This window comes from Ranitomeya imitator, chromosome 2 (genome assembly GCF_032444005.1).
Source record: "Ranitomeya imitator isolate aRanImi1 chromosome 2, aRanImi1.pri, whole genome shotgun sequence".
NCBI classification, from domain to species: domain Eukaryota; kingdom Metazoa; phylum Chordata; class Amphibia; order Anura; family Dendrobatidae; genus Ranitomeya; species Ranitomeya imitator.
In genome coordinates, this window is record NC_091283.1 from 823,789,297 (window position 1) to 823,817,207 (window position 27,911).

Here is a 27,911-nt window from a genome sequence, read left to right on the forward strand (position 1 = left end):
AACGTACCTGTGTAGGATCCAGCAGAAACTGACACGAGGATGTTGTACGTTAGCACTAGAAGAACTACAGGAAATAGACATTTATGATGTTTAGAGAATTACAAAAGTTATGGTTCTCTTAATGTGGAGACACCTTTTTTTCCTTAAATAACATGTTTTAATTGTGCAAAAGTATTAAAACATAAAAAAACCATACACGTTTAGTATTAGAGTGTTCATACTTACCCATAGTAAAGAAGTAACGAACATGTTGTGTTGACCTCACAGTAAACAGTAAAAAAAACAACAACACAGAAGCTATTGCTGGAATTGATGTTGATAATCAGTTCCTTTCATCTCAATGGGGTTGTTTTGGCGGCAAGCACATGATTTCTGCAAGGCCTGGCTACATGAATGGGACGGTGACAAACATTTCTGCCATAAATCTGTTGTGCGTAGATCTAAGGCTCTGTTCACGTCTGCATTGATGGCTTTGCTCGGAGTCTCCTTTGCACGTTCCACAAAAAATCAGGCAAAATTGTGGAGCATGCTGCGATATATGGCCCAGTCAAATGGAGGACACCATGACGGAAATCAGACTCTATTAAAGTCAACAGGGTCCATCTGGCACCGCTGGCATCTATCATGCAGAGAGTCCGACATTTCTGTTGTTTTCATATTTCTGCTACTACAACAGAACACAAATATGGATATAACAAAGCAAATGTAAACAACAACAAATATTATTACATCTGAACTGATGGAAACTGACGATTTTTCAATGTCCCATAGATGAAAGGAATCTGTCTAAATGTTTTATGACATATGAAAAAACTAATGCTGGCATATCCTGATGACTGGTATGGTTTTATGATAGATACATTTGTTATTTATCAGTTGCTCTACAGTTAGTTTTCATGTAACAAACAAAAGGTAAGGAGAGGAATATGGGGTCTCCAATCCCCCTACACTGGAAACAGACCAGATGTAAGCAAAGACCAGTGTGAACCAGGCCCTATATGTATCTGTGTTCATGAACATGAGTCCAGCTCCAGGGGCGGCCTTCATGATGCCGATTACAAGGCTCCGCAACATATTCTTCTCATACTCTGTGACTATAATGGCTATTGTGGGTCCACTGTGATTGTGTCATGTTAATGTCTAGCAGTAAAGAAATATCACAGGCAACAATTCACATTTAATGCACTTCACACAGTTACATTATATGTCTTATCAATCTATGTCATAAGGCCCCTTCACATTAAGCGACGCTGCAGCGATACCGACAACGATCCGGATCGCTGCAGCGTCGCTGTTTGGTCGCTGGAGAGCTGTCACACAGACAGGGCCGCTTACTTACCTACCGCTGTCTGTAAAAGTAAAAAAACAAACAGTACATACTTACCTACCGCTGTCTGTCCCCGGCGCTGTGCTTCTCTGCACTCCTCCTGCACTGGCTGTGAGCACAGCGGCCGGAAAGCAGAGCGGTGACGTCACCGCTCTGCTTTCCGGCTGACCGACGCTCACAGCCAGTACATGAGGAGTGCAGAGAAGCAGAGCGCCGGGGACAGACAGCGGTAGGTAAGTATGTAGTGTTTGTTTTTTTACTTTTACGCTGGTATCCAGGGTAAACATCGGGTTACTAAGCGCGGCCCTGCGCTTAGTTACCCGATGTTTACCCTGGTTACCAGTGAAGACATCGCTGGATCGGTGCCACACACGCCGATCCAGCGATGTCCACGGGAGATCCAGCGACGAAATAAAGTTCTGTCACACATAACGATTTCCTTAACGATATCGTTGCTACGTCACAAAAAGCAACGATATCGTTAACGATATCGTTATGTGTGAAGGTACCTATCTATCTATAATAGAGATATATAGATAACAGATAGATAGATAAATAGATAGATAACAGATAGATAGATAAATAGATAGATAGATAGATAATAGATAGATAGATAAATAGATAGATAACAGATAGATAGATAGATAGATAGATAGATAGATAGATAGATAGATAAATAGATAGATTGATAGATAATAGATAGATGGATGATAGATAATATATGATAGATAGATGATAGATAATAAATAGATAGATAGATGATAGATAATATATGACACATAGATAATAGTCAGTAGATAGATGATAGATAGATAGATAATAGAGAGATAGATAGATGATAGATAATAGATAGATAGATCATAGATAATAGATAGATAGATAGATGATAGATAGATAGATAGATAGATAATAGATAGATAGATAATAGATAGATAATAGATAGATAGATAGATAGATAGATAGATAGATAGATAGATAGATAGATAGATAGATAGATACGCAGTGGTTAGCACTGTTGCTTTGCAGCGCTGGAGTCCTGGGTTCTAATCCCACCTTGGACAACATCTGCAAGGAGTTTGTATGTTCTCTCCGTGTTTGCGTGGGTTTCCTCCGGGTTCTCCGATTTCCTCCCACATTCCAAACACATACTGATAAGGAATTTAGATTGTGAGCCCCATCGGGGACAGCGATGATAATGTGTGCAAACTGTAAAGCGCTGTGGAATATGTTAGCGCTATATAAAAATAAAGATCATTTATTTATTTATAGATAGATAGATAGATAGATAGATAGATAGATAGATAGATAGATATGACATAGATATACAGAAGATAGATAAAGCGACATGATGGTGTAGATCTAAATGTGGAATAATTTGTTAATTATTAGAACAAGCCCAGTATCATCTCCCCTTTGTAGTTGATGTATTATTATTATTATTATTATTATTATGTATGGGCTGATCTGACAGAAGCCCCTGAAGTAGTTAATTGCTCAGTGAGCAGATTGAGGTCTAGGAGCTGTGGGGGTCCCAGACACTGGTCGCAGTTAGGGGTCTTCTTTTGAAGCTTAAAATCTCTGAGAAGGGAAACATTTTCTTTCATTTCCCGGGATTTTTTTTGTTAATGGCTTTTCCTTGCCACTTGCCAGAACCAAATGTAGGCAGCTTTCAGTAAAAAGAAAGACCGCAGTTTACATCTCCCCCCTACAGCCATTTCTTTAGACAGAAGTTGCATATATCTGAATACATGTGTCTATAGATAAGATGAGGGGTCTGTAAGAAGGAAGAGTTTTCTGTGAATTGTATGTAGGAATACTTTACTTAGCATTTGACATTTGCGCACATTTCCACAGTGAACAGCAGGCGGCGCTGTTCAGCCTTGATCATCGCCCAGCAGGACCCGCAAAGCTCAGAGACCCTCAATGTGCGGATCTGGAAGATCAGTTACTAGCAGAGTCCATATTGCTCTTTTCACATGGATTATCAAGACAAAACGGAATAGCGCGACACAGCCACATATCCATAAGGAATATGAGATTAATGAGAGCTGAAATACTCCCATACATCACCTTCATCACTAGTGTGGATGACTGTCTGCTTGTCCTGCACTATGTCCGCTGGCTTGTAATGGAGGAAAGGTGGGGACATTATATATAGAGTCCCCAAATCAGTGATCCTAACCTGTGCTTCTCCAGCTGGTGCAAAACTACAGCTCCCAGCTTGCAAGGAATGATTGAAGCTGTCATTTTACATCAGCTGCTGGCCCCAGTGGGGGATGGGTGGAGGGGTAAGGGGCTGGGTATAGACTGTAGATTATACTTATGATAGCAAATTATCTATCATCTATCAATTATCAATCTATTATATATCATCTATATATTATCTATCTATTATCTATCTATATCTATCTATTCTATCTATTATCTATCTATCTATCTATCTGTCTATCATCTATCTATCTATCTATCTATCATCTATTATCAATCTATTATCTATCTATTATCTATCTATCTATATATTATCTATCTATTATCTATCTATATCTATCTATTCTATCTATTATCTATCTATCTATCTGTCTATCATCTATCTATCTATCTATCTATCATCTATTATCTATCTATTATCTATCTATTATCTATCTATCTATATATTATCTATCTATTATCTATCTATATCTATCTATTCTATCTATTATCTATCTATCTACCTATCTATCTATCTATCTGTCTATCATCTATCTATCTATCTATCTATCATCTATTATCTATCTATCTATCTATCTATCTATCTATCTATCTATCTATCTATCTATCTATCATCTATTATCTATCTATCTATCTATTATCTATCTATTATCTATCTATCTATCTATCTATTATCTATCTATCTATCTATCTATTATCTATCTATTATCTATCTATCTATCTATTATCTATCTATCTGTCTATCTATCTATCTATCATCTATCTATCTATCTATCTATCATCTATCTATATCTATCTATCTATTATCTATCTATCTATCTATCTATCTATCTATCTATCTATCTATCATCTATTATCTATCTATCTATCTATTATCTATCTATTATCTATCTATCTATCTATCTATTATCTATCTATCTATCTATCTATCTATCTATCTATCTATCTATCTATCTATCTATCTATCTATCTATTATCTATCTATTATCTATCTATCTATCTATCTATTATCTATCTATCTGTCTATCTATCATCTATCTATCATCTATCTATCTATCTATCTATCTATCTATCTATCTATCTATCTGTTATCTATCTATCTATTATCTATCTACCTATCTATCACCTATCTATTATCTATCTATTATCTCTATCTATCTATCTATCTATCTATCTATCTATCCATTATCTATCTATCTATCTATCTATCTATCTATCTATCTTTTATCTATTATCTATCTATCTATCTATCTATCTATCTATCATCTATATATTATTTATCTATCATTTATATATTATCTATTTATCTATTATCTATCTATATATTTATTATTTATCTATCATCTATATATTATCTATCATCTATTATTTATCATCTATCTATTCTCTATCTATCATCTATATTCCAATCTAATGTATTATGCGGCTATTCATTTTAGAAAATAAATTCCAAAATTCCAGTCATCAGATCTTCTGGATGTCATGCTCTGGATGTGACACTACAGGTCACAGTTGAGGGTCTCAGCAGGGGCTTTTGAAGGAGACACACATGACAAAGCCATAAGACGTCTGTGCTCTGCCAGATATTCATGAGATGGAGATTAAATGTAGCAGAGCTACATCTGTGAATTGAATGTTTTAGTTTTATTAATATTGTGTGGTCACTTTGTAAAAAAAATAATTGACTGGACAAAGCGATAGTCTATATGTGAGGAAGATGATTATACATATATTAATTAGAGAAAGAATAAGATTTAAAGCTTTCTACATTGTTAGAGAAATGGAGAGATAGATTATTTGAGGCATCTGCATGATAGGGAAATGTCATGTATCTATTCTGTAAGGGCAATATGATGTATTAATATAAGAATGACAAACTTTACATTGTAGGAAAATATAGTTATATTGTTGCATAGCATGCTGTATCTACATGTATAATGTATCTATAGTTAGTAAAATAGAATGTCTCTCGTTCTCTCTCTCTCTATATATATGTCTTTTTTTTACTGTAAAGTCTAACCGCATATTTAAAGCATTCTTTGCTATTTTTTTTTACTGTAGAATAATATATCTATAACGTCTTAGTGTTGTATATTGTATATATTTAATTTACTACTGGGTAAACGGTGAGGATTAATCATTTACATGTTAGAATTACACTACAAAGAAATACAGCAGATTATTCCTCTATATGCTTCATAATGCCAATTATATACTGTATAGGGATTCGTTTGGTATGTTAATTCAAATTATATTGGGATTGTTTCTAAATAATTTATAATTCTATTATCTGTTTCTATCTATCTATTCAATCGTCCATCTATCTCTCTCTTATCTGTCTATTATCTATCTATCTATCTATATATCTATCTATCTAATCATCTATCTATATATTTATCTATCTAATAATATATTGATCTATCTAATTATCTATCTATCCATCTGCATTTCTGTCTATCTATTCATCCATTTATTTATCGTCTACATGTGTTACTATATACATTATATAGGTAATCATTATATATATACTGAATGGGAAATATTAAATGTCCATTTAATAGACTCATTAAACAATATATACTATATAATAATTATGTGTATTATCTAGGGGACCATTATGTTGTTTTATTTGACATCCTAAAATAAACTGTTATATATTAACAGGTATTCCTATTAGCATAATATACTGGAAAACCTTATATTTATTTATTTTTTTTTTTTACATATTGTCATAATACAGTGATTTACTAGCAGCTATTAGGGTTTATCACATTCCACCATGTAACATGTAATCCCCAGTAATATAAATTCTGGTGATTATTATTGTACACCAGGATCACACAATCAATGTAAAGGTCAATAAAGTCATATTTATTATAATAATACAAATCTAACTTTTAAATATTCGATGAAAGCATTATGGATACCAACTGGTACATTTAGGGATTATTTATTTTATTTATTAGGATTATAAAATCTATATGCATAATGGGAAAATGACCTGAGTTACATAATAGTCATTGTAAGGGGAGTTAGGAGAAAACAAGCCATGTACACTGCACCATATTCTGTATATATCATTTGTTTTGATATTATAGTAGGTTCCTTGTCTGGCAGTGAGGGAAGCAGCAGATTATTCCACATATACAAAGCAATCAATGCAGGCAGAAACCATAAACTAGGCAATGATGGTATGGGAACGATCACATATCTGCTGCAATAAATGTATCAGGCTCATAGCTGGAAGGAAGATCGTCAGTAGTTTCCTCACAATCCCCACTCAATGTATACACATAGAATAGACTGTATAAAGACTATGCAGAATAAATCCACAACGAAAGGAAGCAATGTTCGTCCAGCACATCTATAACCAGGGATCATGGACCTTTACAGACCTAATTGTCGCATTTTATCCCACCAATGTGCTGCATTAACTATGCAAAAAAAAAAGTCATTCTTTTAACATCATGCAATGCATTTTTTTTTTCAAATTGTACGTGCATATTGCAGGATTTGACCCTGGCACTCAGGGGGTTAAGGATCCACCTTACCTTCTCAGCAGAGGGGTCCGCAGCCTGGATCTCTTAAATGGGCGGCGCTGGGTGGCTGGGACTCTTGGCCCAAGCTGCTTAAAGGCTGGTCAGGGGCGTGGGTTTCCCCTCCAGCAGCACCAAAACATAGCAAAAAAAAAAAAAAAAAAAAAGAAAAAAAAAAGGTCTCAGTGACATGCACTTGAGATAAGGGCAATTAGTTTCCCAGTGAGCGGGATAACGGTGTGTGCAAGACCAGAGCGATCCAAGGGTCCCTGCACCATGATCCTGAGGACCCCCTGCTCCCATCCTCTGGAGGTCTACCTGCTGCTCTCATTAGTGATCACCAGGATCCCAAGGGGCTCAGCTTCCCCCCAAATTGGGGAAAGGAGACTCTTCCCTGCCTCCAGGTCCTCAGGTGTGAGAGGAAGGACATTGATTCTCCTTGATGTCAACACCAAGACCCCCATCAGGACTGTGAGTGAGAACTTCCTCTCTGTTCAGCTGGACCCCTCCATCATCCGTGACGGCTGGCTGGACTTTCTAAGGTAAGCCCACCACAACGATCGCAGCAGCACAGAACATTCCCATCTCATGCTAGGAAATCGATACTTCTATTTCTAAACCATTTTTTCCCCCTTTTGCTTTTTTTCCCTTTTCTGTAAGCATGTTCTAATGGAGAACAGAACTGGTTTCCATTAAGATGCACATGTTTGCAATGTAAAAAGCATTTCAGAAATTTATCAGTTATGTCTGAAAAGAACCGTTCTGCGGGCACATAAGAAGCAATTAGGCATCTTGTAAGTTTGCACAGAGGATGACTATGAAGGGACAGAAGTGGCCATAAACCTGGTGCAGTGGTTACAGAGCCGCGCGGACGCCTGGTGCAGTGGTTACAGAGCCGCACAGACGCCTGGTGCAGTGGTTACAGAGCCGCACAGACGCCTGGTGCAGTGGTAACAGAGCCGCACAGACGCCTGGTGCAGTGGTTACAGAGCCGCACAGACGCCTGGTGCAGTGGTAACAGAGCCGCAGAGACGCCTGGTGCAGTGGTTACAGAGCCGCACAGACGCCTGGTGCAGTGGTTACAGAGCCGCACAGACGCCTGGTGCAGTGGTTACAGAGCCGCACAGACGCCTGGTGCAGTGGTAACAGAGCCGCACAGACGCCTGGTGCAGTGGTTACAGAGCCGCACAGACGCCTGGTGCAGTGGTAACAGAGCCGCGCAGACGCCTGGTGCAGTGGTAACAGAGCCGCGCAGACGCCTGGTGCAGTGGTAACAGAGCCGCGCAGACGCCTGGTGCAGTGGTAACAGAGCCGCGCAGACGCCTGGTGCAGTGGTTACAGAGCCGCACAGACGCCTGGTGCAGTGGTTACAGAGCCGCACAGACGCCTGGTGCAGTGGTAACAGAGCCGCGCAGACGCCTGGTGCAGTGGTAACAGAGCCGCGCAGACGCCTGGTGCAGTGGTTACAGAGCCGCACAGACGCCTGGTGCAGTGGTTACAGAGCCGCACAGACGCCTGGTGCAGTGGTAACAGAGCCGCACAGACGCCTGGTGCAGTGGTTACAGAGCCGCACAGACGCCTGGTGCAGTGGTAACAGAGCCGCAGAGACGCCTGGTGCAGTGGTTACAGAGCCGCACAGACGCCTGGTGCAGTGGTTACAGAGCCGCACAGACGCCTGGTGCAGTGGTTACAGAGCCGCACAGACGCCTGGTGCAGTGGTAACAGAGCCGCACAGACGCCTGGTGCAGTGGTAACAGAGCCGCACAGACGCCTGGTGCAGTGGTTACAGAGCCGCAGAGACGCCTGGTGCAGTGGTAACAGAGCCGCACAGACGCCTGGTGCAGTGGTAACAGAGCCGCACAGACGCCTGGTGCAGTGGTTACAGAGCCGCACAGACGCCTGGTGCAGTGGTAACAGAGCCGCACAGACGCCTGGTGCAGTGGTTACAGAGCCGCACAGACGCCTGGTGCAGTGGTAACAGAGCCGCAGAGACGCCTGGTGCAGTGGTTACAGAGCCGCGCAGACGCCTGGTGCAGTGGTTACAGAGCCGCACAGACGCCTGGTGCAGTGGTTACAGAGCCGCACAGACGCCTGGTGCAGTGGTAACAGAGCCGCACAGACGCCTGGTGCAGTGGTAACAGAGCCGCACAGACGCCTGGTGCAGTGGTTACAGAGCCGCAGAGACGCCTGGTGCAGTGGTAACAGAGCCGCACAGACGCCTGGTGCAGTGGTTACAGAGCCGCACAGACGCCTGGTGCAGTGGTAACAGAGCCGCAGAGACGCCTGGTGCAGTGGTTACAGAGCCGCACAGACGCCTGGTGCAGTGGTTACAGAGCCGCACAGACGCCTGGTGCAGTGGTTACAGAGCCGCACAGACGCCTGGTGCAGTGGTAACAGAGCCGCACAGACGCCTGGTGCAGTGGTAACAGAGCCGCACAGACGCCTGGTGCAGTGGTTACAGAGCCGCAGAGACGCCTGGTGCAGTGGTAACAGAGCCGCACAGACGCCTGGTGCAGTGGTAACAGAGCCGCACAGACGCCTGGTGCAGTGGTTACAGAGCCGCACAGACGCCTGGTGCAGTGGTAACAGAGCCGCACAGACGCCTGGTGCAGTGGTTACAGAGCCGCACAGACGCCTGGTGCAGTGGTAACAGAGCCGCAGAGACGCCTGGTGCAGTGGTTACAGAGCCGCGCAGACGCCTGGTGCAGTGGTTACAGAGCCGCACAGACGCCTGGTGCAGTGGTTACAGAGCCGCACAGACGCCTGGTGCAGTGGTAACAGAGCCGCACAGACGCCTGGTGCAGTGGTAACAGAGCCGCACAGACGCCTGGTGCAGTGGTTACAGAGCCGCAGAGACGCCTGGTGCAGTGGTAACAGAGCCGCGCAGACGCCTGGTGCAGTGGTTACAGAGCCGCAGAGACGCCTGGTGCAGTGGTAACAGAGCCGCACAGACGCCTGGTGCAGTGGTTACAGAGCCGCACAGACGCCTGGTGCAGTGGTAACAGAGCCGCACAGACGCCTGGTGCAGTGGTAACAGAGCCGCGCAGACGCCTGGTGCAGTGGTTACAGAGCCGCAGAGACGCCTGGTGCAGTGGTAACAGAGCCGCACAGACGCCTGGTGCAGTGGTTACAAAGCCGCAGAGACGCCTGGTGCAGTGGTAACAGAGCCGCACAGACGCCTGGTGCAGTGGTTACAGAGCCGCAGAGACGCCTGGTGCAGTGGTAACAGAGCCGCACAGACGCCTGGTGCAGTGGTTACAAAGCCGCAGAGACGCCTGGTGCAGTGGTAACAGAGCCGCACAGACGCCTGGTGCAGTGGTTACAGAGCCGCACAGACGCCTGGTGCAGTGGTAACAGAGCCGCACAGACGCCTGGTGCAGTGGTTACAGAGCCGCACAGACGCCTGGTGCAGTGGTAACAGAGCCGCACAGACGCCTGGTGCAGTGGTTACAGAGCCGCACAGACGCCTGGTGCAGTGGTAACAGAGCCGCACAGACGCCTGGTGCAGTGGTTACAGAGCCGCACAGACGCCTGGTGCAGTGGTTACAGAGCCGCACAGACGCCTGGTGCAGTGGTAACAGAGCCGCGCAGACGCCTGGTGCAGTGGTTACAGAGCCGCAGAGACGCCTGGTGCAGTGGTTACAGAGCCGCAGAGACGCCTGGTGCAGTGGTAACAGAGCCGCACAGACGCCTGGTGCAGTGGTAACAGAGCCGCACAGACGCCTGGTGCAGTGGTTACAGAGCCGCACAGACGCCTGGTGCAGTGGTTACAGAGCCGCGCAGACGCCTGGTGCAGTGGTAACAGAGCCGCGCAGACGCCTGGTGCAGTGGTTACAGAGCCGCAGAGACGCCTGGTGCAGTGGTTACAGAGCCGCAGAGACGCCTGGTGCAGTGGTAACAGAGCCGCGCAGACGCCTGGTGCAGTGGTTACAGAGCCGCACAGACGCCTGGTGCAGTGGTTACAGAGCCGCAGAGACGCCTGGTGCAGTGGTAACAGAGCCGCACAGACGCCTGGTGCAGTGGTTACAGAGCCGCACAGACGCCTGGTGCAGTGGTAACAGAGCCGCACAGACGCCTGGTGCAGTGGTTACAGAGCCGCACAGACGCCTGGTGCAGTGGTAACAGAGCCGCACAGACGCCTGGTGCAGTGGTAACAGAGCCGCACAGACGCCTGGTGCAGTGGTTACAGAGCCGCAGAGACGCCTGGTGCAGTGGTAACAGAGCCGCGCAGACGCCTGGTGCAGTGGTTACAGAGCCGCACAGACGCCTGGTGCAGTGGTTACAGAGCCGCAGAGACGCCTGGTGCAGTGGTAACAGAGCCGCACAGACGCCTGGTGCAGTGGTTACAGAGCCGCACAGACGCCTGGTGCAGTGGTAACAGAGCCGCACAGACGCCTGGTGCAGTGGTTACAGAGCCGCACAGACGCCTGGTGCAGTGGTAACAGAGCCGCACAGACGCCTGGTGCAGTGGTAACAGAGCCGCACAGACGCCTGGTGCAGTGGTTACAGAGCTGCACAGACGCCTGGTGCAGTGGTTACAGAGCCGCACAGACGCCTGGTGCAGTGGTTACAGAGCCGCACAGACACCTGGTGCAGTGGTTACAGAGCCGCACAGACGCCTGGTGCAGTGGTTACAGAGCCGCGCAGACGCCTGGTGCAGTGGTTACAGAGCCGCACAGACGCCTGGTGCAGTGGTTACAGAGCCGCGCAGACGCCTGGTGCAGTGGTAACAGAGCCGCACAGACGCCTGGTGCAGTGGTAACAGAGCCGCACAGACGCCTGGTGCAGTGGTTACAGAGCCGCACAGACGCCTGGTGCAGTGGTTACAGAGCCGCAGAGACGCCTGGTGCAGTGGTAACAGAGCCGCACAGACGCCTGGTGCAGTGGTTACAGAGCCGCACAGACGCCTGGTGCAGTGGTAACAGAGCCGCACAGACGCCTGGTGCAGTGGTTACAGAGCCGCACAGACGCCTGGTGCAGTGGTAACAGAGCCGCACAGACGCCTGGTGCAGTGGTAACAGAGCCGCACAGACGCCTGGTGCAGTGGTTACAGAGCCGCAGAGACGCCTGGTGCAGTGGTAACAGAGCCGCGCAGACGCCTGGTGCAGTGGTTACAGAGCCGCACAGACGCCTGGTGCAGTGGTTACAGAGCCGCACAGACGCCTGGTGCAGTGGTTACAGAGCCGCACAGACGCCTGGTGCAGTGGTTACAGAGCCGCACAGACGCCTGGTGCAGTGGTTACAGAGCCGCACAGACGCCTGGTGCAGTGGTTACAGAGCCGCACAGACGCCTGGTGCAGTGGTTACAGAGCCGCGCAGACGCCTCGTGCAGTGGTTACAGAGCCGCGCAGACGCCTGGTGCAGTGGTTACAGAGCCGCGCAGACGCCTGGTGCAGTGGTTACAGAGCCGCACAGACGCCTGGTGCAGTGGTTACAGAGCCGCACAGACGCCTGGTGCAGTGGTTACAGAGCCGCACAGACGCCTGGTGCAGTGGTTACAGAGCCGCACAGACGCCTGGTGCAGTGGTAACAGAGCCGCACAGACGCCTGGTGCAGTGGTAACAGAGCCGCACAGACGCCTGGTGCAGTGGTTACAGAGCCGCACAGACGCCTGGTGCAGTGGTTACAGAGCCACACAGACGCCTGGTGCAGTGGTAACAGAGCCGCAGAGACGCCTGGTGCAGTGGTTACAGAGCCGCACAGACGCCTGGTGCAGTGGTTACAGAGCCGCACAGACGCCTGGTGCAGTGGTAACAGAGCCGCACAGACGCCTGGTGCAGTGGTTACAGAGCCGCACAGACGCCTGGTGCAGTGGTTACAGAGCCGCACAGACGCCTGGTGCAGTGGTTACAGAGCCGCACAGACGCCTGGTGCAGTGGTTACAGAGCCGCACAGACGCCTGGTGCAGTGGTAACAGAGCCGCACAGACGCCTGGTGCAGTGGTTACAGAGCCGCACAGACGCCTGGTGCAGTGGTTACAGAGCCGCACAGACGCCTGGTGCAGTGGTTACAGAGCCGCACAGACGCCTGGTGCAGTGGTTACAGAGCCGCACAGACGCCTGGTGCAGTGGTAACAGAGCCGCACAGACGCCTGGTGCAGTGGTTACAGAGCCGCACAGACGCCTGGTGCAGTGGTAACAGAGCCGCACAGACGCCTGGTGCAGTGGTTACAGAGCCGCACAGACGCCTGGTGCAGTGGTAACAGAGCCGCACAGACGCCTGGTGCAGTGGTTACAGAGCCGCACAGACGCCTGGTGCAGTGGTTACAGAGCCGCACAGACGCCTGGTGCAGTGGTAACAGAGCCGCACAGACGCCTGGTGCAGTGGTAACAGAGCCGCACAGACGCCTGGTGCAGTGGTTACAGAACCGCACAGACGCCTGGTGCAGTGGTAACAGAGCCGCACAGATGCCTGGTGCAGTGGATAGGTAACGTTCACATTAGCGTTTCCCGACGCAGCGTCGGGAAACGCTGCGGCGACGCATGCGTCATGTTCCCCTATATTTAACATGGGGGTTGCATGGACATGCGTTGTGCTGCGTTGTGTGATGCATGCGTTTTTTTTGCCGCAAGCGTTGGGCGCAGAATCCGCAACAAGTTGCATTTTTTTTGCGTCCAAATTTCGGCTAAAAAGGACGCATGCGTTGCAAAACGCAGCGTTTTTGTGTACGTTTTGGTGCGTTTTTATTTGCATTGTGCGTTGCGTCACCGACGCAGCGGCGCACAACGCAAATGTGAACGTAGCCTTACAGAGCCTGGGAGCCTCTGACTGCTCAGCCCTCAGAACCCTCAGATCCTGGCTCTTCTCTGGCTCCACAAATAAATAGTAGAAGCCAAAATCTCCCTCTCTCCACTGCTGTTTCTGAGGCAACTGCACAAAACATGTGAACTGTAAAAGCAGTTTAAAGCCACTTTGATCATTACAGTTCCTCTGGTATATAAAATCATACAGGCAGCAGAATGGGCGATGTGAGCCATTACTGGACCTGCACACGGCTGCACAGCCATCAGCAGAATTCTTCACTTAATTTGATCCATGACTTGCTGCAGATCACACATGAATGACTGGGCTGTGCCTGCAAAGGGGAATGTTCACTCACATGTTAGATACAATCGACTGAGTGTGAGGGGATGTCTGATTTATAGTTATTTTATTATATGCTGTCTTATTTCATTCACTTCTGGGTTTGTTTTTTTCGTAATGTATTCAGGTAAAATTGCAACATAAGAATTTAATGTTTTATTCTAAGAAAGTCATAATGTAACGTAAGTCATGAAACTGGGATTAACATATAGGCAGATATATATGAGAGAGAGGGAGATAGATAGAAAGATGGATAGATATAGATAGATAAATAGATGATAGATAGATAGATAATAGATAGATAGATAGATAGATAGATAGATAGATAGATAGATAGATAGATAGAGAATAGATAGATAGATAATAGAGAGATACAAAGATGCCACAACACATGGGCTGATTGAAGTCCACTTTATTTTGGTACTAGTGGAGTGCTGCCTGCTTTTTTCCTTTTTATATATTTTGCAAACTTGGATATTTTGCTTGGGAGGCCTTGCACCCTCAATTCCAGTGTTACAAGTGTGCTGTTAGTTTTTTCTATCTAGAAAGATGCAAAGATGGATAGATAGGTAGATATATAGCTACATTGATGGATAAATGGTTGGATAGTTAAATAGATAGATAGATAGATAGATAGATAGATAGATAGATAGATAGATAGATAGATAATAGATCATAGACAGATAGATAACACAGGGGAACAATTTGAAAAACATTTTCTGTTGAGTTAGGTTTTTGAGCTGATTTATACTAAAATTGGCATGCTGATTCCAAAAATGTAGTCAGTTTTTTTCTAGCACGTCAAGTTTTTCCTACACAACTTACCTGCCAGAGAAGCACAATTGCACTGATATCTGTAATAAGACTTGTTATCTGATTACAATTCGACTCATATAGAGCTACGTGGCAACTTGTAAGAATAGTCACAACTTTGTCATGCCTATTTCTTATATATTTCATTTTTTGTTCATATTTGTACTATTTAATTAAAAAAACACTTTTTAGGTACAGTAGTTTACATAGTTTTGAGAAAACAAAAATCCTATAGTTCAAAAACTTGACGTGATAGAGAAAAACTGAGATCATTTCTGGATTCAGCATCCAAAAATTAATTAAGAACAGTTGTCTGACCTAACTCTTAAAAAATTGTGTTCCCCAGTGTAATAGATAGATGATAGATAGATAATAGATAATAGATAGATCATAGATAGATATATTATTAATAATAGATAGATGATAGATAGATAATAGATTGACACATAGACAGATATATAATAGATCAATGATAGATAGATAATTGATAGATAATAGATAGATAATAGATAGATGATAGATAGATAGATAACAGATAGATGATAGATAATAGATAGATAATAGATAGATAGATAGATAGATAGATAGATAACAGATAGATGGATAATAGACACATAAACAGTATATAGATATTACACATATAACTCTTCTCATAAACGGATATAGTCTATGTTCACACGTTGCGTTTTTGCTGCATTTTTTTTTGTCTGCAGGCAAAACTTGCTCAAAAAACTGCTCCAAAAAGAAGGTTTTGCTCTGTATTCGCTTCGTTTTTATGTTTAGCACCCCCCAAAAAAATCATGATGCAACTTCCTTAAGGTTTTTGCACCAAAAAATACAGCAAAACTTGATATCTGCATTTTTTGCTGTGTTTTTGCACTTACTCATTGTGTCATATGGCTGAAAATATGCTGAGAGAAGTGACATGCTGCAGTTTTAAAAAACGCCGCAGTTTTCCAAATCAGACAGGAAAATAAAACCAAGGTGTGTACATGACAGTTCTGAAATCTCATAGACTTTCCCGGTACTCTGAAACTCAGCTTAAAATTTGGATTTAAAAAATGCAGCAAAAACGCAACATGTGAACATAGCCTAACAGTGAAAATTACACAAAATTGGTATTTATGTATGTTCATGCAAGATAGAAAGATAGCTAAAAAGATAGATACATAGATTATAAATCTTAAAACAGGCATTCAAAATAAGTGATACAAACAGTGCTGAGTTTCTTTATTGACCATATGTGAATGCCATATTATTTTGATAGAGAAATAAACAGGTGATAGACATTTGATACATATATACATTTTCTGATAAAGTTGTTTGCTGTGACAAAGTCACGACAAATTGGGATGTGTATGTGTGCTAATGCAAGATAGGTAGATAAATAGATAAGAAAAGCAACTTGACAAAGGTTCACGTTTCGAAATGTCGCCACAATGGGCCATTAAAAATCACTTTGTACACTAATTTTGATTGTGCTGCCTCTAGTTGCTTTACTTATCTGGATGGTTTGGTTGATGTCAGGGAGGCTTTGCAGCCTCATCACCTAGAGCTTCTATAGCTTCTTTTATTAAAAGATAAATAGATTGATATGATATAGTTATATGTTAGATAGATGAAAGATGTATGATAGATATGAAATATATACACAGAATATAGATATTAGATAGACATACTGATAGGGAATTTAGATTGTGAGCCCCAACGGGGACAGCGATGATAATGTGTGCAAACTTTAAAGCGCTGCGGAATATGTTAGCGCTATATAAAAATAAAGATTATTATTATTATTAGATAGCTATATTGATAATGTTGGCTAGAGAGATAAATAGATTTACAGAGATAGAAATTAGAAAGATAAACAGATAGAGATATGAGCCACATAATATCCAGTGTATGTGAATGTTAGCAGGATACATAAATATATATTACATTCGTTAATAGATCCCATTTATTTATGTTACATCAGATTGATGCAGACATGCACACATTCTTACTATTAAATCACTGGGTGATCTTTTTTTTTTCCCTTTAAATGATCGGAAATTTTCAACCCTCTGCATTTACATCGGCATTTTTAAAATAACTTTTCTAATATGATTTTGGTTAAAAAAAAAAAAAAAGAAGAGATCCCATCTAAAAGGCAGAAATTGATGACGAAGCGCCTCCTTTCCACTTTCCTTCTCTTGAGTTCTGTAGAAATTAATGGGATTTTCCTATAGACCCATTTTAAATGATTAGCAAGATGATACAAACTGGTTTTATGTCATCCTTGAGCAACTACTACAAACTTTTCTGGCTGCCAAAAAGTATTGGATGGTACATGGAAAATCATCATAGTCCATACACATATTGTTAGAAAACCAGACGAGCCAGTGTGATTCCCTTACATAGTAACAACAATCCAAACAAAACCAAGGACCCAGGATAAACAATAATTAAGAAAATACTCAAATATGAGGACAACAGGGAAGTATAAAAAATGATGCCTTTTTTATACTTCCCTGTTGTCCTCATATTTGAGTATTTTCTTAATTATTGTTTATCCTGGGTCCTTGGTTTTGTTTGGATTGTTGTTACTATCCATGAACGAGTGGTTTGCCACTCACCTTTCTGTGTATAGGCCATTCCCAATTAGTTACACATTATATATTATGATGTATATATATATATATATATATATATATACTTTTCTTATTTTAAAGAATCTGTGGTCTGGAATTATACACTTGTTTCAATTTGATTCCCTTAGATGTACAGATATCTTGAATGATCAGACTAATATCAATCAACTGGAGCGTGTAAATGGTTATTGATCTAATCGAAATCGGTCTCACAAAATGTATCTCCCGCACTTAATAATTTGTCTGATAATCAGACTACAGTAATGAGATAATGTCAACAGCATCTGAAAGATCCCAGCGTTATCGGTAGAATAGGTTAATCATAACGAATGAGGAAGGTGAGAATTGGATTCATCCTAAGAAAATATCCGTGGGTGTATATGGCCATCACAGACCAATTTCATCATCTGTAAGATCGGTCTGATGGATCAAAAAAAAAAAAAATCTGTGTTTGTAAACCAAGATTAAGAAGGATAATCTATTCCTCAGCATTCAACCATAAATAATGGAACATATCCGCTAAGGAAGTATTCTCGAAAAATGCAGATGCTCAGCCAAATCGTTGCACAAGAATGACCGATACAGAAAGGATTGTTTGTGTACATACTGGGATACATTCTTTTCTATTTAAATATGGGGACATATAGTATCAGATGGTAACTCCACATGCCATGTACTTCTCCACTTCTGTTCTCATGTAGCGAGCAATCAGAAAAGACCTGGCACCATGTGTGACGCTAACGTCAATGCCAGTATTTGTGGCATGGATGAGAACTGTTTGTTGTACACATTAATATCCCGATTATGCAGCTAATGGGCTTCTAATCTGACATCCTGCACTTACAAAATATTGTTTGTTACAGTCAGGGCTGGGCAAATCTCAAAAGCTAAATAGCCAAAACCCCAAAAACCGCTTGAGCTTTTCTCTGTTGCTCTCTATGAATATTATTATTACCTCCAAATCTTTTTGAAATTTAAATTCGCCAGCAAATTTGACCCAAAAAATGAATTCTCCGCAAATCACATGTTCTCTGATTTTCCAGAAAAGATGAGGGTAACGCTCTCTGGTCTCATAGGACTGTATTCAACCTCTTACGAGCTCCTTAAAAAAAAATGCAGCCATTATATTGTCAAAGTGACCTCCACATATATGGCTGTGGGTAACCCGTTGGTAACTGTTCTTTACTGCTATCTTTACAGTTTATTCAGAGTTCTTCGGCTTTTTCTCCCTATCTCTATTGCTAAGTTGCGAGCTGTGACATCCTCCCACTAAAAAAAACGTTACCCCAAAATTGTTGCTCTTTGCCTCGGCTTTTATTTATGTGATAGGCTGTGCTATACTATGTGATGTGCTATACTATAATCATGGCCAAAAGTGTTGGCATCCTTTAAATTGTTCCAGAAAGTGAAGTATTTCTCCAGGAAAAATTATTGCAATTTGGATGTTTATTTCATTTGTGTGTTTTGGAACAACACAAAAAACATCAAAAAAAGGCAAATTGGGCATAAGTTCACACAAAACCCCCAAAAATGGACTGGACAAAATTGTTAGCACCCTCAGCTGCGCACACTGTGAAATAAATAACTGCAATCAATCGCTTACTATAACCATGAACAAGTTTCTTACACCTCTCTAATAGAATTTTGGACCGCTCATTTTTTGCACACTGATTCAGGTCTCTCATATTTGAAGGTTTCTTCTCCCAACAGCAATTTTAAGATCTCTCCAACTCATTGCTGCCACTTCAGAACTCCCCAGCGCTTTGTTTCCATCCATTTCTGGGTGATTCTTGAAGTATGTTTGGGGTCATTGTCCTGCTGGAAGACCCGTGACCTAGGACACAAACCCAGCTTTCTGACACTGGACACTACATTGCGACGCAAAATTCTTTGGTAATCTTCAGATGTCATGATGCCTTGCACACAGTCAAGCAACCAGTGCCAGAGAAAGCAAAACAACTGCAAAGCATCCCCACCATATTTGACTTTAGGTACTGTGTTCTTTTGTTTATAGGCATCATTCCATTTTCTGTAAACAGTAGAATGATGTGCTTTACCAAAAAGCTCTGTCTTGGTCCCATTTGTCCACAAGACGTTTTCCCAGAAAGATTTTGGCTTACTCTCGTGTATTTTGGGAAACTGCAGTCTAGTTTTTTATGTCTCTAAGCAGTTATTTTTTCAAAAAAATGGAGCGCACTCAGCCACCTAGGTGGTGCAGGCTGTACTTGGGAAAAACCCAAAGTAGTCCAATAAGCAAAAAAACAGCCGCACTCTCTCAGGTTATATCTTACAAAGGGTGATGTATTTATTAACATGTGTTGAAACATAAGTATATATACACACAGAGCAGGATAAGAAAACGGAGTAACGTTTTGACCCTATTCCGGGTCTTTCTCAAACTGTGTTATCGATAGTGGACGAAGTGAGGTCTGGTCCCTTTAAGGGCTCCTCCTGCCGTGGTGCTGGGGTATCCTGCTTCTTTAAAGGTGTGTGTAAGCAGTGGGGGCCTTCTGGGTCTCCTGCCAAAGCGTTTCATTTCATTTAACTGTCAATGGATAGTTCGTGCTGACACTGATGCACTCTGAGTTTGCAGAACAGCTTGATTTTCTTTGGAACTTGATTGGGGCTGCTTATCCAAAATCCAGACTATCCTGTGTTGCAACCTTTCATCAATTTTTCTCTGCCATCCACGTCCAGGGACATTACCTACAGTGTCATGAAAAAGGAACATCAAGATCTCTGGAGATGGACTTGTAACCTTGAGATTGTTGATATTTTTCAACAATTTTGGTTCTCAAGTATTCAGACAGTTCTCTTCTCCTCTTTCTGTTCTTCATGCTTACTGTGACACACACAGACATACAATGCAAAGATTGAGTCAACTTTTCCCTGATTTCAAGTGTGATTTTCATATTGCCTTCACCTGTTACTTGCGACAGGTAAGTTTGAATGAGCATCACATGCTTGAAAGCATGCTTGTTTACCCATAATTTTGGAAAGATTCCAGCATTTATTTCTGGCCCATTTTTGGGGGGTTTTGTGCGAAATTTTACCCAATTTGTCTTTTTCTGTTTTTTTTTTGTGTTGCTCCAATGCACGCAAAGGAAATAAACATGTGTATAACAAAATGTGTGTAATTGCAATAATAATGTTCTGGGAGAAATACTTTATTTTCTGGAACAATTTCAAAGGTGCCAATATTTTTGGCCATGACTGGATGTGATGTGATGGCTGCAAGGCATTATTGGTAAGCTCGCTTGGTGGTGCCTGAGGTCATGTGAGCTTTCCCTGGCTGATGCAATCTTCTGCATTGTGCAAAATAAATGCGGTCACTTTTCGCTATTTACATTAATTTAAAACCCATATTGTTCAAATTCACCAGGTCCAGTGAATTTCCAAAAATTATACAAGAATTTGATATCTATCTATCTGTCTATCTATCCATCTATCCATCCATCCATCTATCTATCCATCTATCTTTTTCACATATGTAGCTGATAAATGTAATTTAACGGTCATTGCAAATACAATGGGGCTGATTTACTAAAGCTATCTAATATATATAGACACTAGCTGAAGAGCCCGGCGTTGCCTGGGCATAGTAAATATCTGTGGTTAGTTATAGCACCTCACTTCTCTTATTTTCCCATCATGCCTCTCATTTTCCCCTTACACCTCTCATTTTCCCCCTCACTCCTCCTATTTTCCCCCTCACTCCTCTTATTTTCCCCCTCACTCCTCTTATTTTCCCCCTCACTCCTCTTATTTTCCCCCTCACTCCTCTCATTCCCCCCTAACACTTGTCATTTCAACCTCACATCTGTCATTTTTTCCGATCACTCCACAATTTTCCCTCACTCCTCTCATTTTGCACTCACACCTTTTCATTTTCACCTCACCCCCCTCATTTTCCCCTCAGTATATACATGTTTGTCATCTCCCTTATATATAGTATACACCTGTATGTCATCTCCTGTATATAGTATATACCTGTAAGTTATCTCCCCTGTAAATAGTATATACCTGCTGTATGTCATCTCCTCCTCTATATACCTATGTGTCATCTCCTCTTTTATATAGTATATACCTGTATGTCATCTCCTCCTGTATATAGTATATACGTGTGTCATCTCCTCCTGTATATAGTATATACCAGTAAGTCATCTCCTCCTGTATATAGTATATACCTGTGTGTCATCTGCTTCTGTATATAGTATATACCTGAGTGTCATCTCCCCTGTATATAGTATATACCTGTTTGTCATCTCCCCTGTATATAGTATATACCTGTGTGTCATCTCCCCTGTATATAGTATATACCTGTATGTCATCTCCTGTATATAGTATATACCTGTGTGTCATCTCCCCTGTATATAGTATATATGTGTGTGTCATCTCCTCCTGTATATAGTATATACCTGTGTGTCATCTCCTCCTGTATATAGTATATACCTGTGTGTCATCTCTCCTGTATATAGTATATATCTGTGTGTCATCTCCCCTGTATATAGTATATATGTGTGTCATCTCCTCCTGTATGTAGTATATACCTGTGTGTCATCTCCTCCTGTATATAGTATATACCTGTGTGTCATCTCTCCTGTATATAGTATATATCTGTGTGTCAGCTCTCCTGTATATGATGTGTATATCTGTGTGTCATCTCCTCCTGTATATAGTATATACCTGTGTGTCATCTCCCCTGTATATAGTATATACCTGTGTGATCTCCTGTATTAGACCTCGTTCACACGTTATTTGCTCAGTATTTTTACCTCAGTATTTGTAAGATAAATTGGCAGCCTGATAAATCCCCAGCCAACAGGAAGCCCTCCCCCCTGGCAGTATATATTAGCTCACACATACACATAATAGACAGGTCATGTGACTGACAGCTGCTGTATTTCCTATATGGTACATTTGTTGCTCTTGTAGTTTGTCTGTTTATTAGTCAGATTTTTATTTTTGAAGGATAATACCAGATTTGTGTGTGCTTTAGGGCGAGTTTTATGTGTCAAGTTGTGTGTGTTGAGTTGCGTGTGGCGACATGCATGTAGCGACTTTTGTGAGATGAGTTTTGTGTGGCGACATGCATGTAGCAACTTTTTGTGTGTCGAGTTGCATGTGACAGGTTAGTGTAGCAAGTTGTGTGCAGCAAGTTTTGCGCATGGCGAGTTTTGCACCTGGCGAGTTTTATGTGTGGTGCGTTTTGAGTGTGTGCAAGTTTTGTTTGTGTGAGGCAACTTTTGCATGTGTTGCAACTTTTGTGCATGTGGCAATTTATCTGCGCGTGCAAGTTTTGCGTGTGGCGAGTTTTCCATGAGGTGAGTTTTGCACGTGTGGCGAGTTTTGCGAGAACCTAGTTTTGCATGTGGCGAGTTTTGCGCGTGGCGAGTTTTGAGCGGCGACTTTTGTGTTTCGACTTTTATGTGGCGAGGTTGGTGTATGTGTGGTGAAATGTGTGCTGAGGGTGGCATATGTGTTCAAGCACGTGGTAGTGTGTGGCGCATTTTGTGTGTGTGTGTTCATATCCCCGTGTGTGGTGAGTATCCCATGTCGGGGCCCCACCTTAGCAACTGTACGGTATATACTCTTTGGCGCCATCGCTCTCACTCTTTAAGTCCCCCTTGTTCACATCTGGCAGCTGTCAATTTGCCTCCAACACTTTTCCTTTCACTTTTTCCCCATTATGTAGATAGGGGCAAAATTGTTTGGTGAATTGGAAAGCGCGGGGTTAAAATTTCACCTCACAACATAGCCTATGACGCTCTCGGGGTCCAGACGTGTGAGTCTGCAAAATTTTGTGGCTGTAGCTGCGACGGTGCAGATGCCAATCCCGGACATACATACACACACACACACACACACATTCAGCTTTATATATTAGATGATAAGTTTAGACCAGAAAGCCTAAATACGCAGCACATTTATCACCGCGGCCCATGCTGGATAATACATTTAGTGCATTTTAAACTTTGTTGATGTGGCTGATTATTTACTATTGCACTGTTTGTATAGACACTTTTGTATGTATTTATGTTTACACTATTGTATACTATTGATTAATTATTATTATTGCTCTTCTTTATATAAACATAGCACCTTGTGATCTACTCTAACTACTTTGAGGTCCCACTGTGGCTCATCCACAAATTTTAGCCTTTTTTCTTTACTGCTGAAATCATTGACATGTCATTGTTTTTAATATTTATATTTCAAGAAAGTTTGTAAAAATGTCATTAATAATTTATTTACCATACATTGTCCTGGCGCACATATTTCCATTTTTTTGTTGTTACATTTTAAATTTTATTCTAACTTTATAAGACTTTTTTTTTCTTGGATTGCTCTGCAGAAAAAAATGTAAAACAATATTTTGTCTCATCTTACGTGATAATCCCTAATGAAGCTAAAAATTGAAACAGATGAACTTGTCACTGTGGTATATTTTGGGGGTATATTTACACTTTCAACCCAATGAGACGTTATTGGCCAGGAAATGTGTATGATATTGATGCATTTCATGACAAATACAATAGTAAATTTGCTCTAAATTTTGCAGAAAGTTTGACAATTTGAGCCAAGTGACCAAAAAAAAAAACATTTTCCTTAAATGTAATTTCTTTGAAATGGTGGTTCATAAGTAGAAGAAAAATCTATTCTAGACAGCTGGAATAAATGTTATTCTCTCATTTTCCTTTTGTCAGCAGTGGACACCAAACTGATTTCTACCATATGTATAATGCAAGTAATCCCATTATCATACATCTATAATATTTCTGATCACGGAGAAATATTATTTACTTCTTGTGATATTTTGTTGCTCATCCTGAAAACGTTCTATTCTGCAATCACTTTTATTGATACATGTGTGTTCTACCGGTAGAGAAATACATTGTGTAGTTTGTAGTCCTTTAAAGTTTTGCAAATGTGATACAATTCCGGCATTGTGTTGTTGTGTTGTAAGATGATAAATGGCATTTAGAGGTTTCATTTATGATGATTGCTTTGTTTTGCATTGTATTTCTGGAAATTGAATACATTTATTTATTATGCTTGCTTAAATAGCGCCAACATATTATGTTGCAGGCATCGTCATCACTCACTGTATCCATAGGGTGTTTACAATTTTAATTCCCTATTATTATGTGATTTTTGGGAGTCTGGGAAGAATTGGAGTATACAGAGATAACATTGGGAGAACATACAAACTCCGTGAAGATTTTGCCATTTGTTGGATCTGAACCTAGGACCCCCATTACTGCAAGGTTACATTGTTGCAACCATTGAATCATCATCATGGTCAGAAGGATATATTAAGCTGAGAATTATTGTCATGAACTGAAAGCAGAAGCAATATTTAAGGGGGTCCTGTACACGGACATATTACAAATTACTGCACCATATCGTACCTCTTTGTGCCTCACATTTTATACGGAAGCCGAGAGAAACAGAATCATAGCATGTTCTAATGCATGATACATTATGGACTTATTCTTCCCTTGAATTAATAATATGGTACTTTATAGCAACGCTGTACCTACCTTTACTAATAGAGATCACACTCCAAACAGCTCATCAGCCATCAAGAAAATCATTAAGACTATAACACTGAAATAGTTTAATTTATTTGACTCTTTTCACTTATTTCATGAATGATCATCGTATTTATAGGAGAGAAAAAAGTACAAGCGAATCATATTTACACAAGTAGGAACCAGTTTTCAAATTATTGGGAACCAATTTCTAATATCTTTACACATATGCCATCTAATCACCCAACTGACCTGATAATGGAAAACATTGAATCGGTGACAGATCTTCTATATCTAGGTTTAGTCCTTAGAATATATGAGTACTGGACCTATTTTAAGTCCTCTTTATTCTTTATACTATAATAATATTTGCATTTCTTTCTGCTCTATTGGGTGCGGAACATTAATTCTTTGAGCGATCCCATTTTTTTTTATATGATGCAAACCGATACATTAATTTGTATCAGTTGTGTTAAATTACTTTTAGTTACAATTGTGTTTTTGTGTCCATATTATATAACTCCCAAACTCTTCCCGTAAAAGTCAAAGAGATGTTACAAAAAGGGAAACGTACTAAAGAATATTTTATACTTGCTTCATGTCACATTATGGAATTTCTGTAACAATGTATGTAGGAAAATGCAGATGAAAACAGACAACAAAATCCAAACAAAAACAACACAAAGCTCAGAAAATAAACTTTTCACATTCCGGACGTAAATAGTGAACTGGTTACATTTGTAAATTCGTGTCTGTTTTCTCACAATGATGATGAAGCCTTAAACCAATGACAGAGTGCTCACATATCTCACAAATAACACCAACTTTTTTTCATGTAGCGTAAAAAGGATTTATCATGATGGATCCTAATCATTTTACTGCAAAACATGCAGCAAAAGTTCTATAATTTGCAATGATGCAGACAGTAAGCAGAGCGATGTTCAGAACACTTTTCAGTCTTCATGTTTAGCTAATAAACCAACGAAGGATCCCGATGCGTATTCCAAATATAAACCGCGAGAAAACCCCTAAAACACAATGAAAACAAAGCCTAACTGGTACCGCAATGCAAAATCTGTAATGGGTCCCCAACTATCTGACGTCCCATTAATAATACTGAAACCCTTATGTGGGCAGAGACCCCTGCGCAATAATAGAAACGTAACACAATAGTAGTGTGAACGCGCCATTAATCTATTGATTTAGAAATTATTTTGGGGGGGCACTAAGGTGGTACAAGTTTTCAAGTGGTAAGGAACATTCCTTTGTTGGATAGTTTTTGGAGGAGTTTTTCATTTCGTGAAATGTTTACTGAATTATTTTTTTTTTGTATGTGTTTTTTTCAAGTGAAATCCATCTGATCCGTCTGAAAACGCACCGCATAAAATGGACATAGTGCGCAGCAATGTCAAAACGACATTACTGTGCACAGTACATGTTCCATCTTGTGTCACATGAGCATGGCGTCATTTACACGCCGTCATATGCATCATGACACGGCGTCATTTACAATCCGTTACATCCGCCAAGTTTTCCCAGGCGAAGCCGCTTTAGTGAAACATCAGCGGTCATCTTCTTCAGGCGGCTTTGCCATCGTTCTGGTGGCGGCTCCATCACCGTCTTTCACGCTATACTGTTCAGCGGCTTCCAAACCGGGAAGAGGTTAAACGACGTTACATTAGCCGGAACATATCGTTTTGACGCTGCTGAGCATTTTGTTCATATTTTTGAGGCTCTTTGTCAGGTGGAATCCACCTGAAAAAGATGTTGAGTGCCCGAAGGGGAGTTTTTTTTTCCCTTAAGCGTTTCTTGCAGCCTTTGATTGGACGGGGCTTAGTTTAGAGCAGATTCTATCAGGCGCCACTTGCACTTTCTGTTTTTCCCACAAGGTGTTGTTCAAAACCTGAAGCAGAATTAAAACACTTTTCAAGGAGTGAACATGTGAACAGCAAAGTGGTTTTAGGAATAAATAGAGTCTTTCCATCGTTTTTAGGAGTTTTATAAAACAGATCTGCTCCTCGAAACCCTTGAAAGAACTGTGTGTGTCCATCGCCGTAGAGGTTATCTGGATCATGTACGTGTTAGCGGTTACAGATTGCTTGATGTAGGTCACATAGTATGGCGCATTCACAGATTCTTATCACATTAGGTTACAGATACGTGGCATATGGCCATTTCGTTCCATATGTCACGTCTATGACCTAACAAATCTTAAACGTATGTGATAACCACCAAGAGAATCTCGCATGAAAGCTTTATTGTCAAGCAGGCGAACATTGCGCGCGGACTACAATTCCATCTATATTTATTTGTAAGCGATATCCCCCGTATACAGTTACCGAGCAATCATATAACCATGTAAGGTTTCTACGTGGAATCACCTTGTCTTAATACATCGTACATAGAATATATGTTAAGAATAAATATAATGTATTTTCTTTTCTTCCTAGCTCCAAAAGGCTTGTGACTCTTGCCCGAGGTCTGGCGCCTGCGTACTTGAGATTTGGTGGCAGAAGAACTGATTTCTTGCAGTTTCAAAACATCAAGAACCCAGCAAAAAATAGAGGACCTGGCCCTGACAATTATCTGAAGAACTACGAGGACGGTAAGTTTTTTTTTTTAAAGAGGTTTTGCCACCTAAGTCATTTAGGGCACATCCTCAGGATATGCTGTATATCTCGGACAGTTGGGGGTTCTTTCTCTACGATGTCAACTTATTGCAAGAATGGGAGTCAACGTTACAAATTTGATTGCATTTTTTTCATCATGGTTTTCCTAAATC

General features: G+C 41.9%; 1 protein-coding gene across 1 annotated transcript in view; it reads left to right on the top strand.

Annotated features, from left to right (window-relative positions):
* Window positions 1-7,347: 7,347 nt before the first annotated feature.
* HPSE2 (heparanase 2 (inactive)) overlaps window positions 7,348-27,911 on the top strand; it is a 306,115-nt gene continuing 285,551 nt past the window's right edge. The window contains exons 1-2 of the mRNA XM_069755025.1: window positions 7,348-7,613; window positions 27,580-27,734. Of these exons, the coding sequence (XP_069611126.1) occupies window positions 7,348-7,613; window positions 27,580-27,734 (421 nt within the window). The remainder of the gene's footprint in view (window positions 7,614-27,579; window positions 27,735-27,911) is intronic.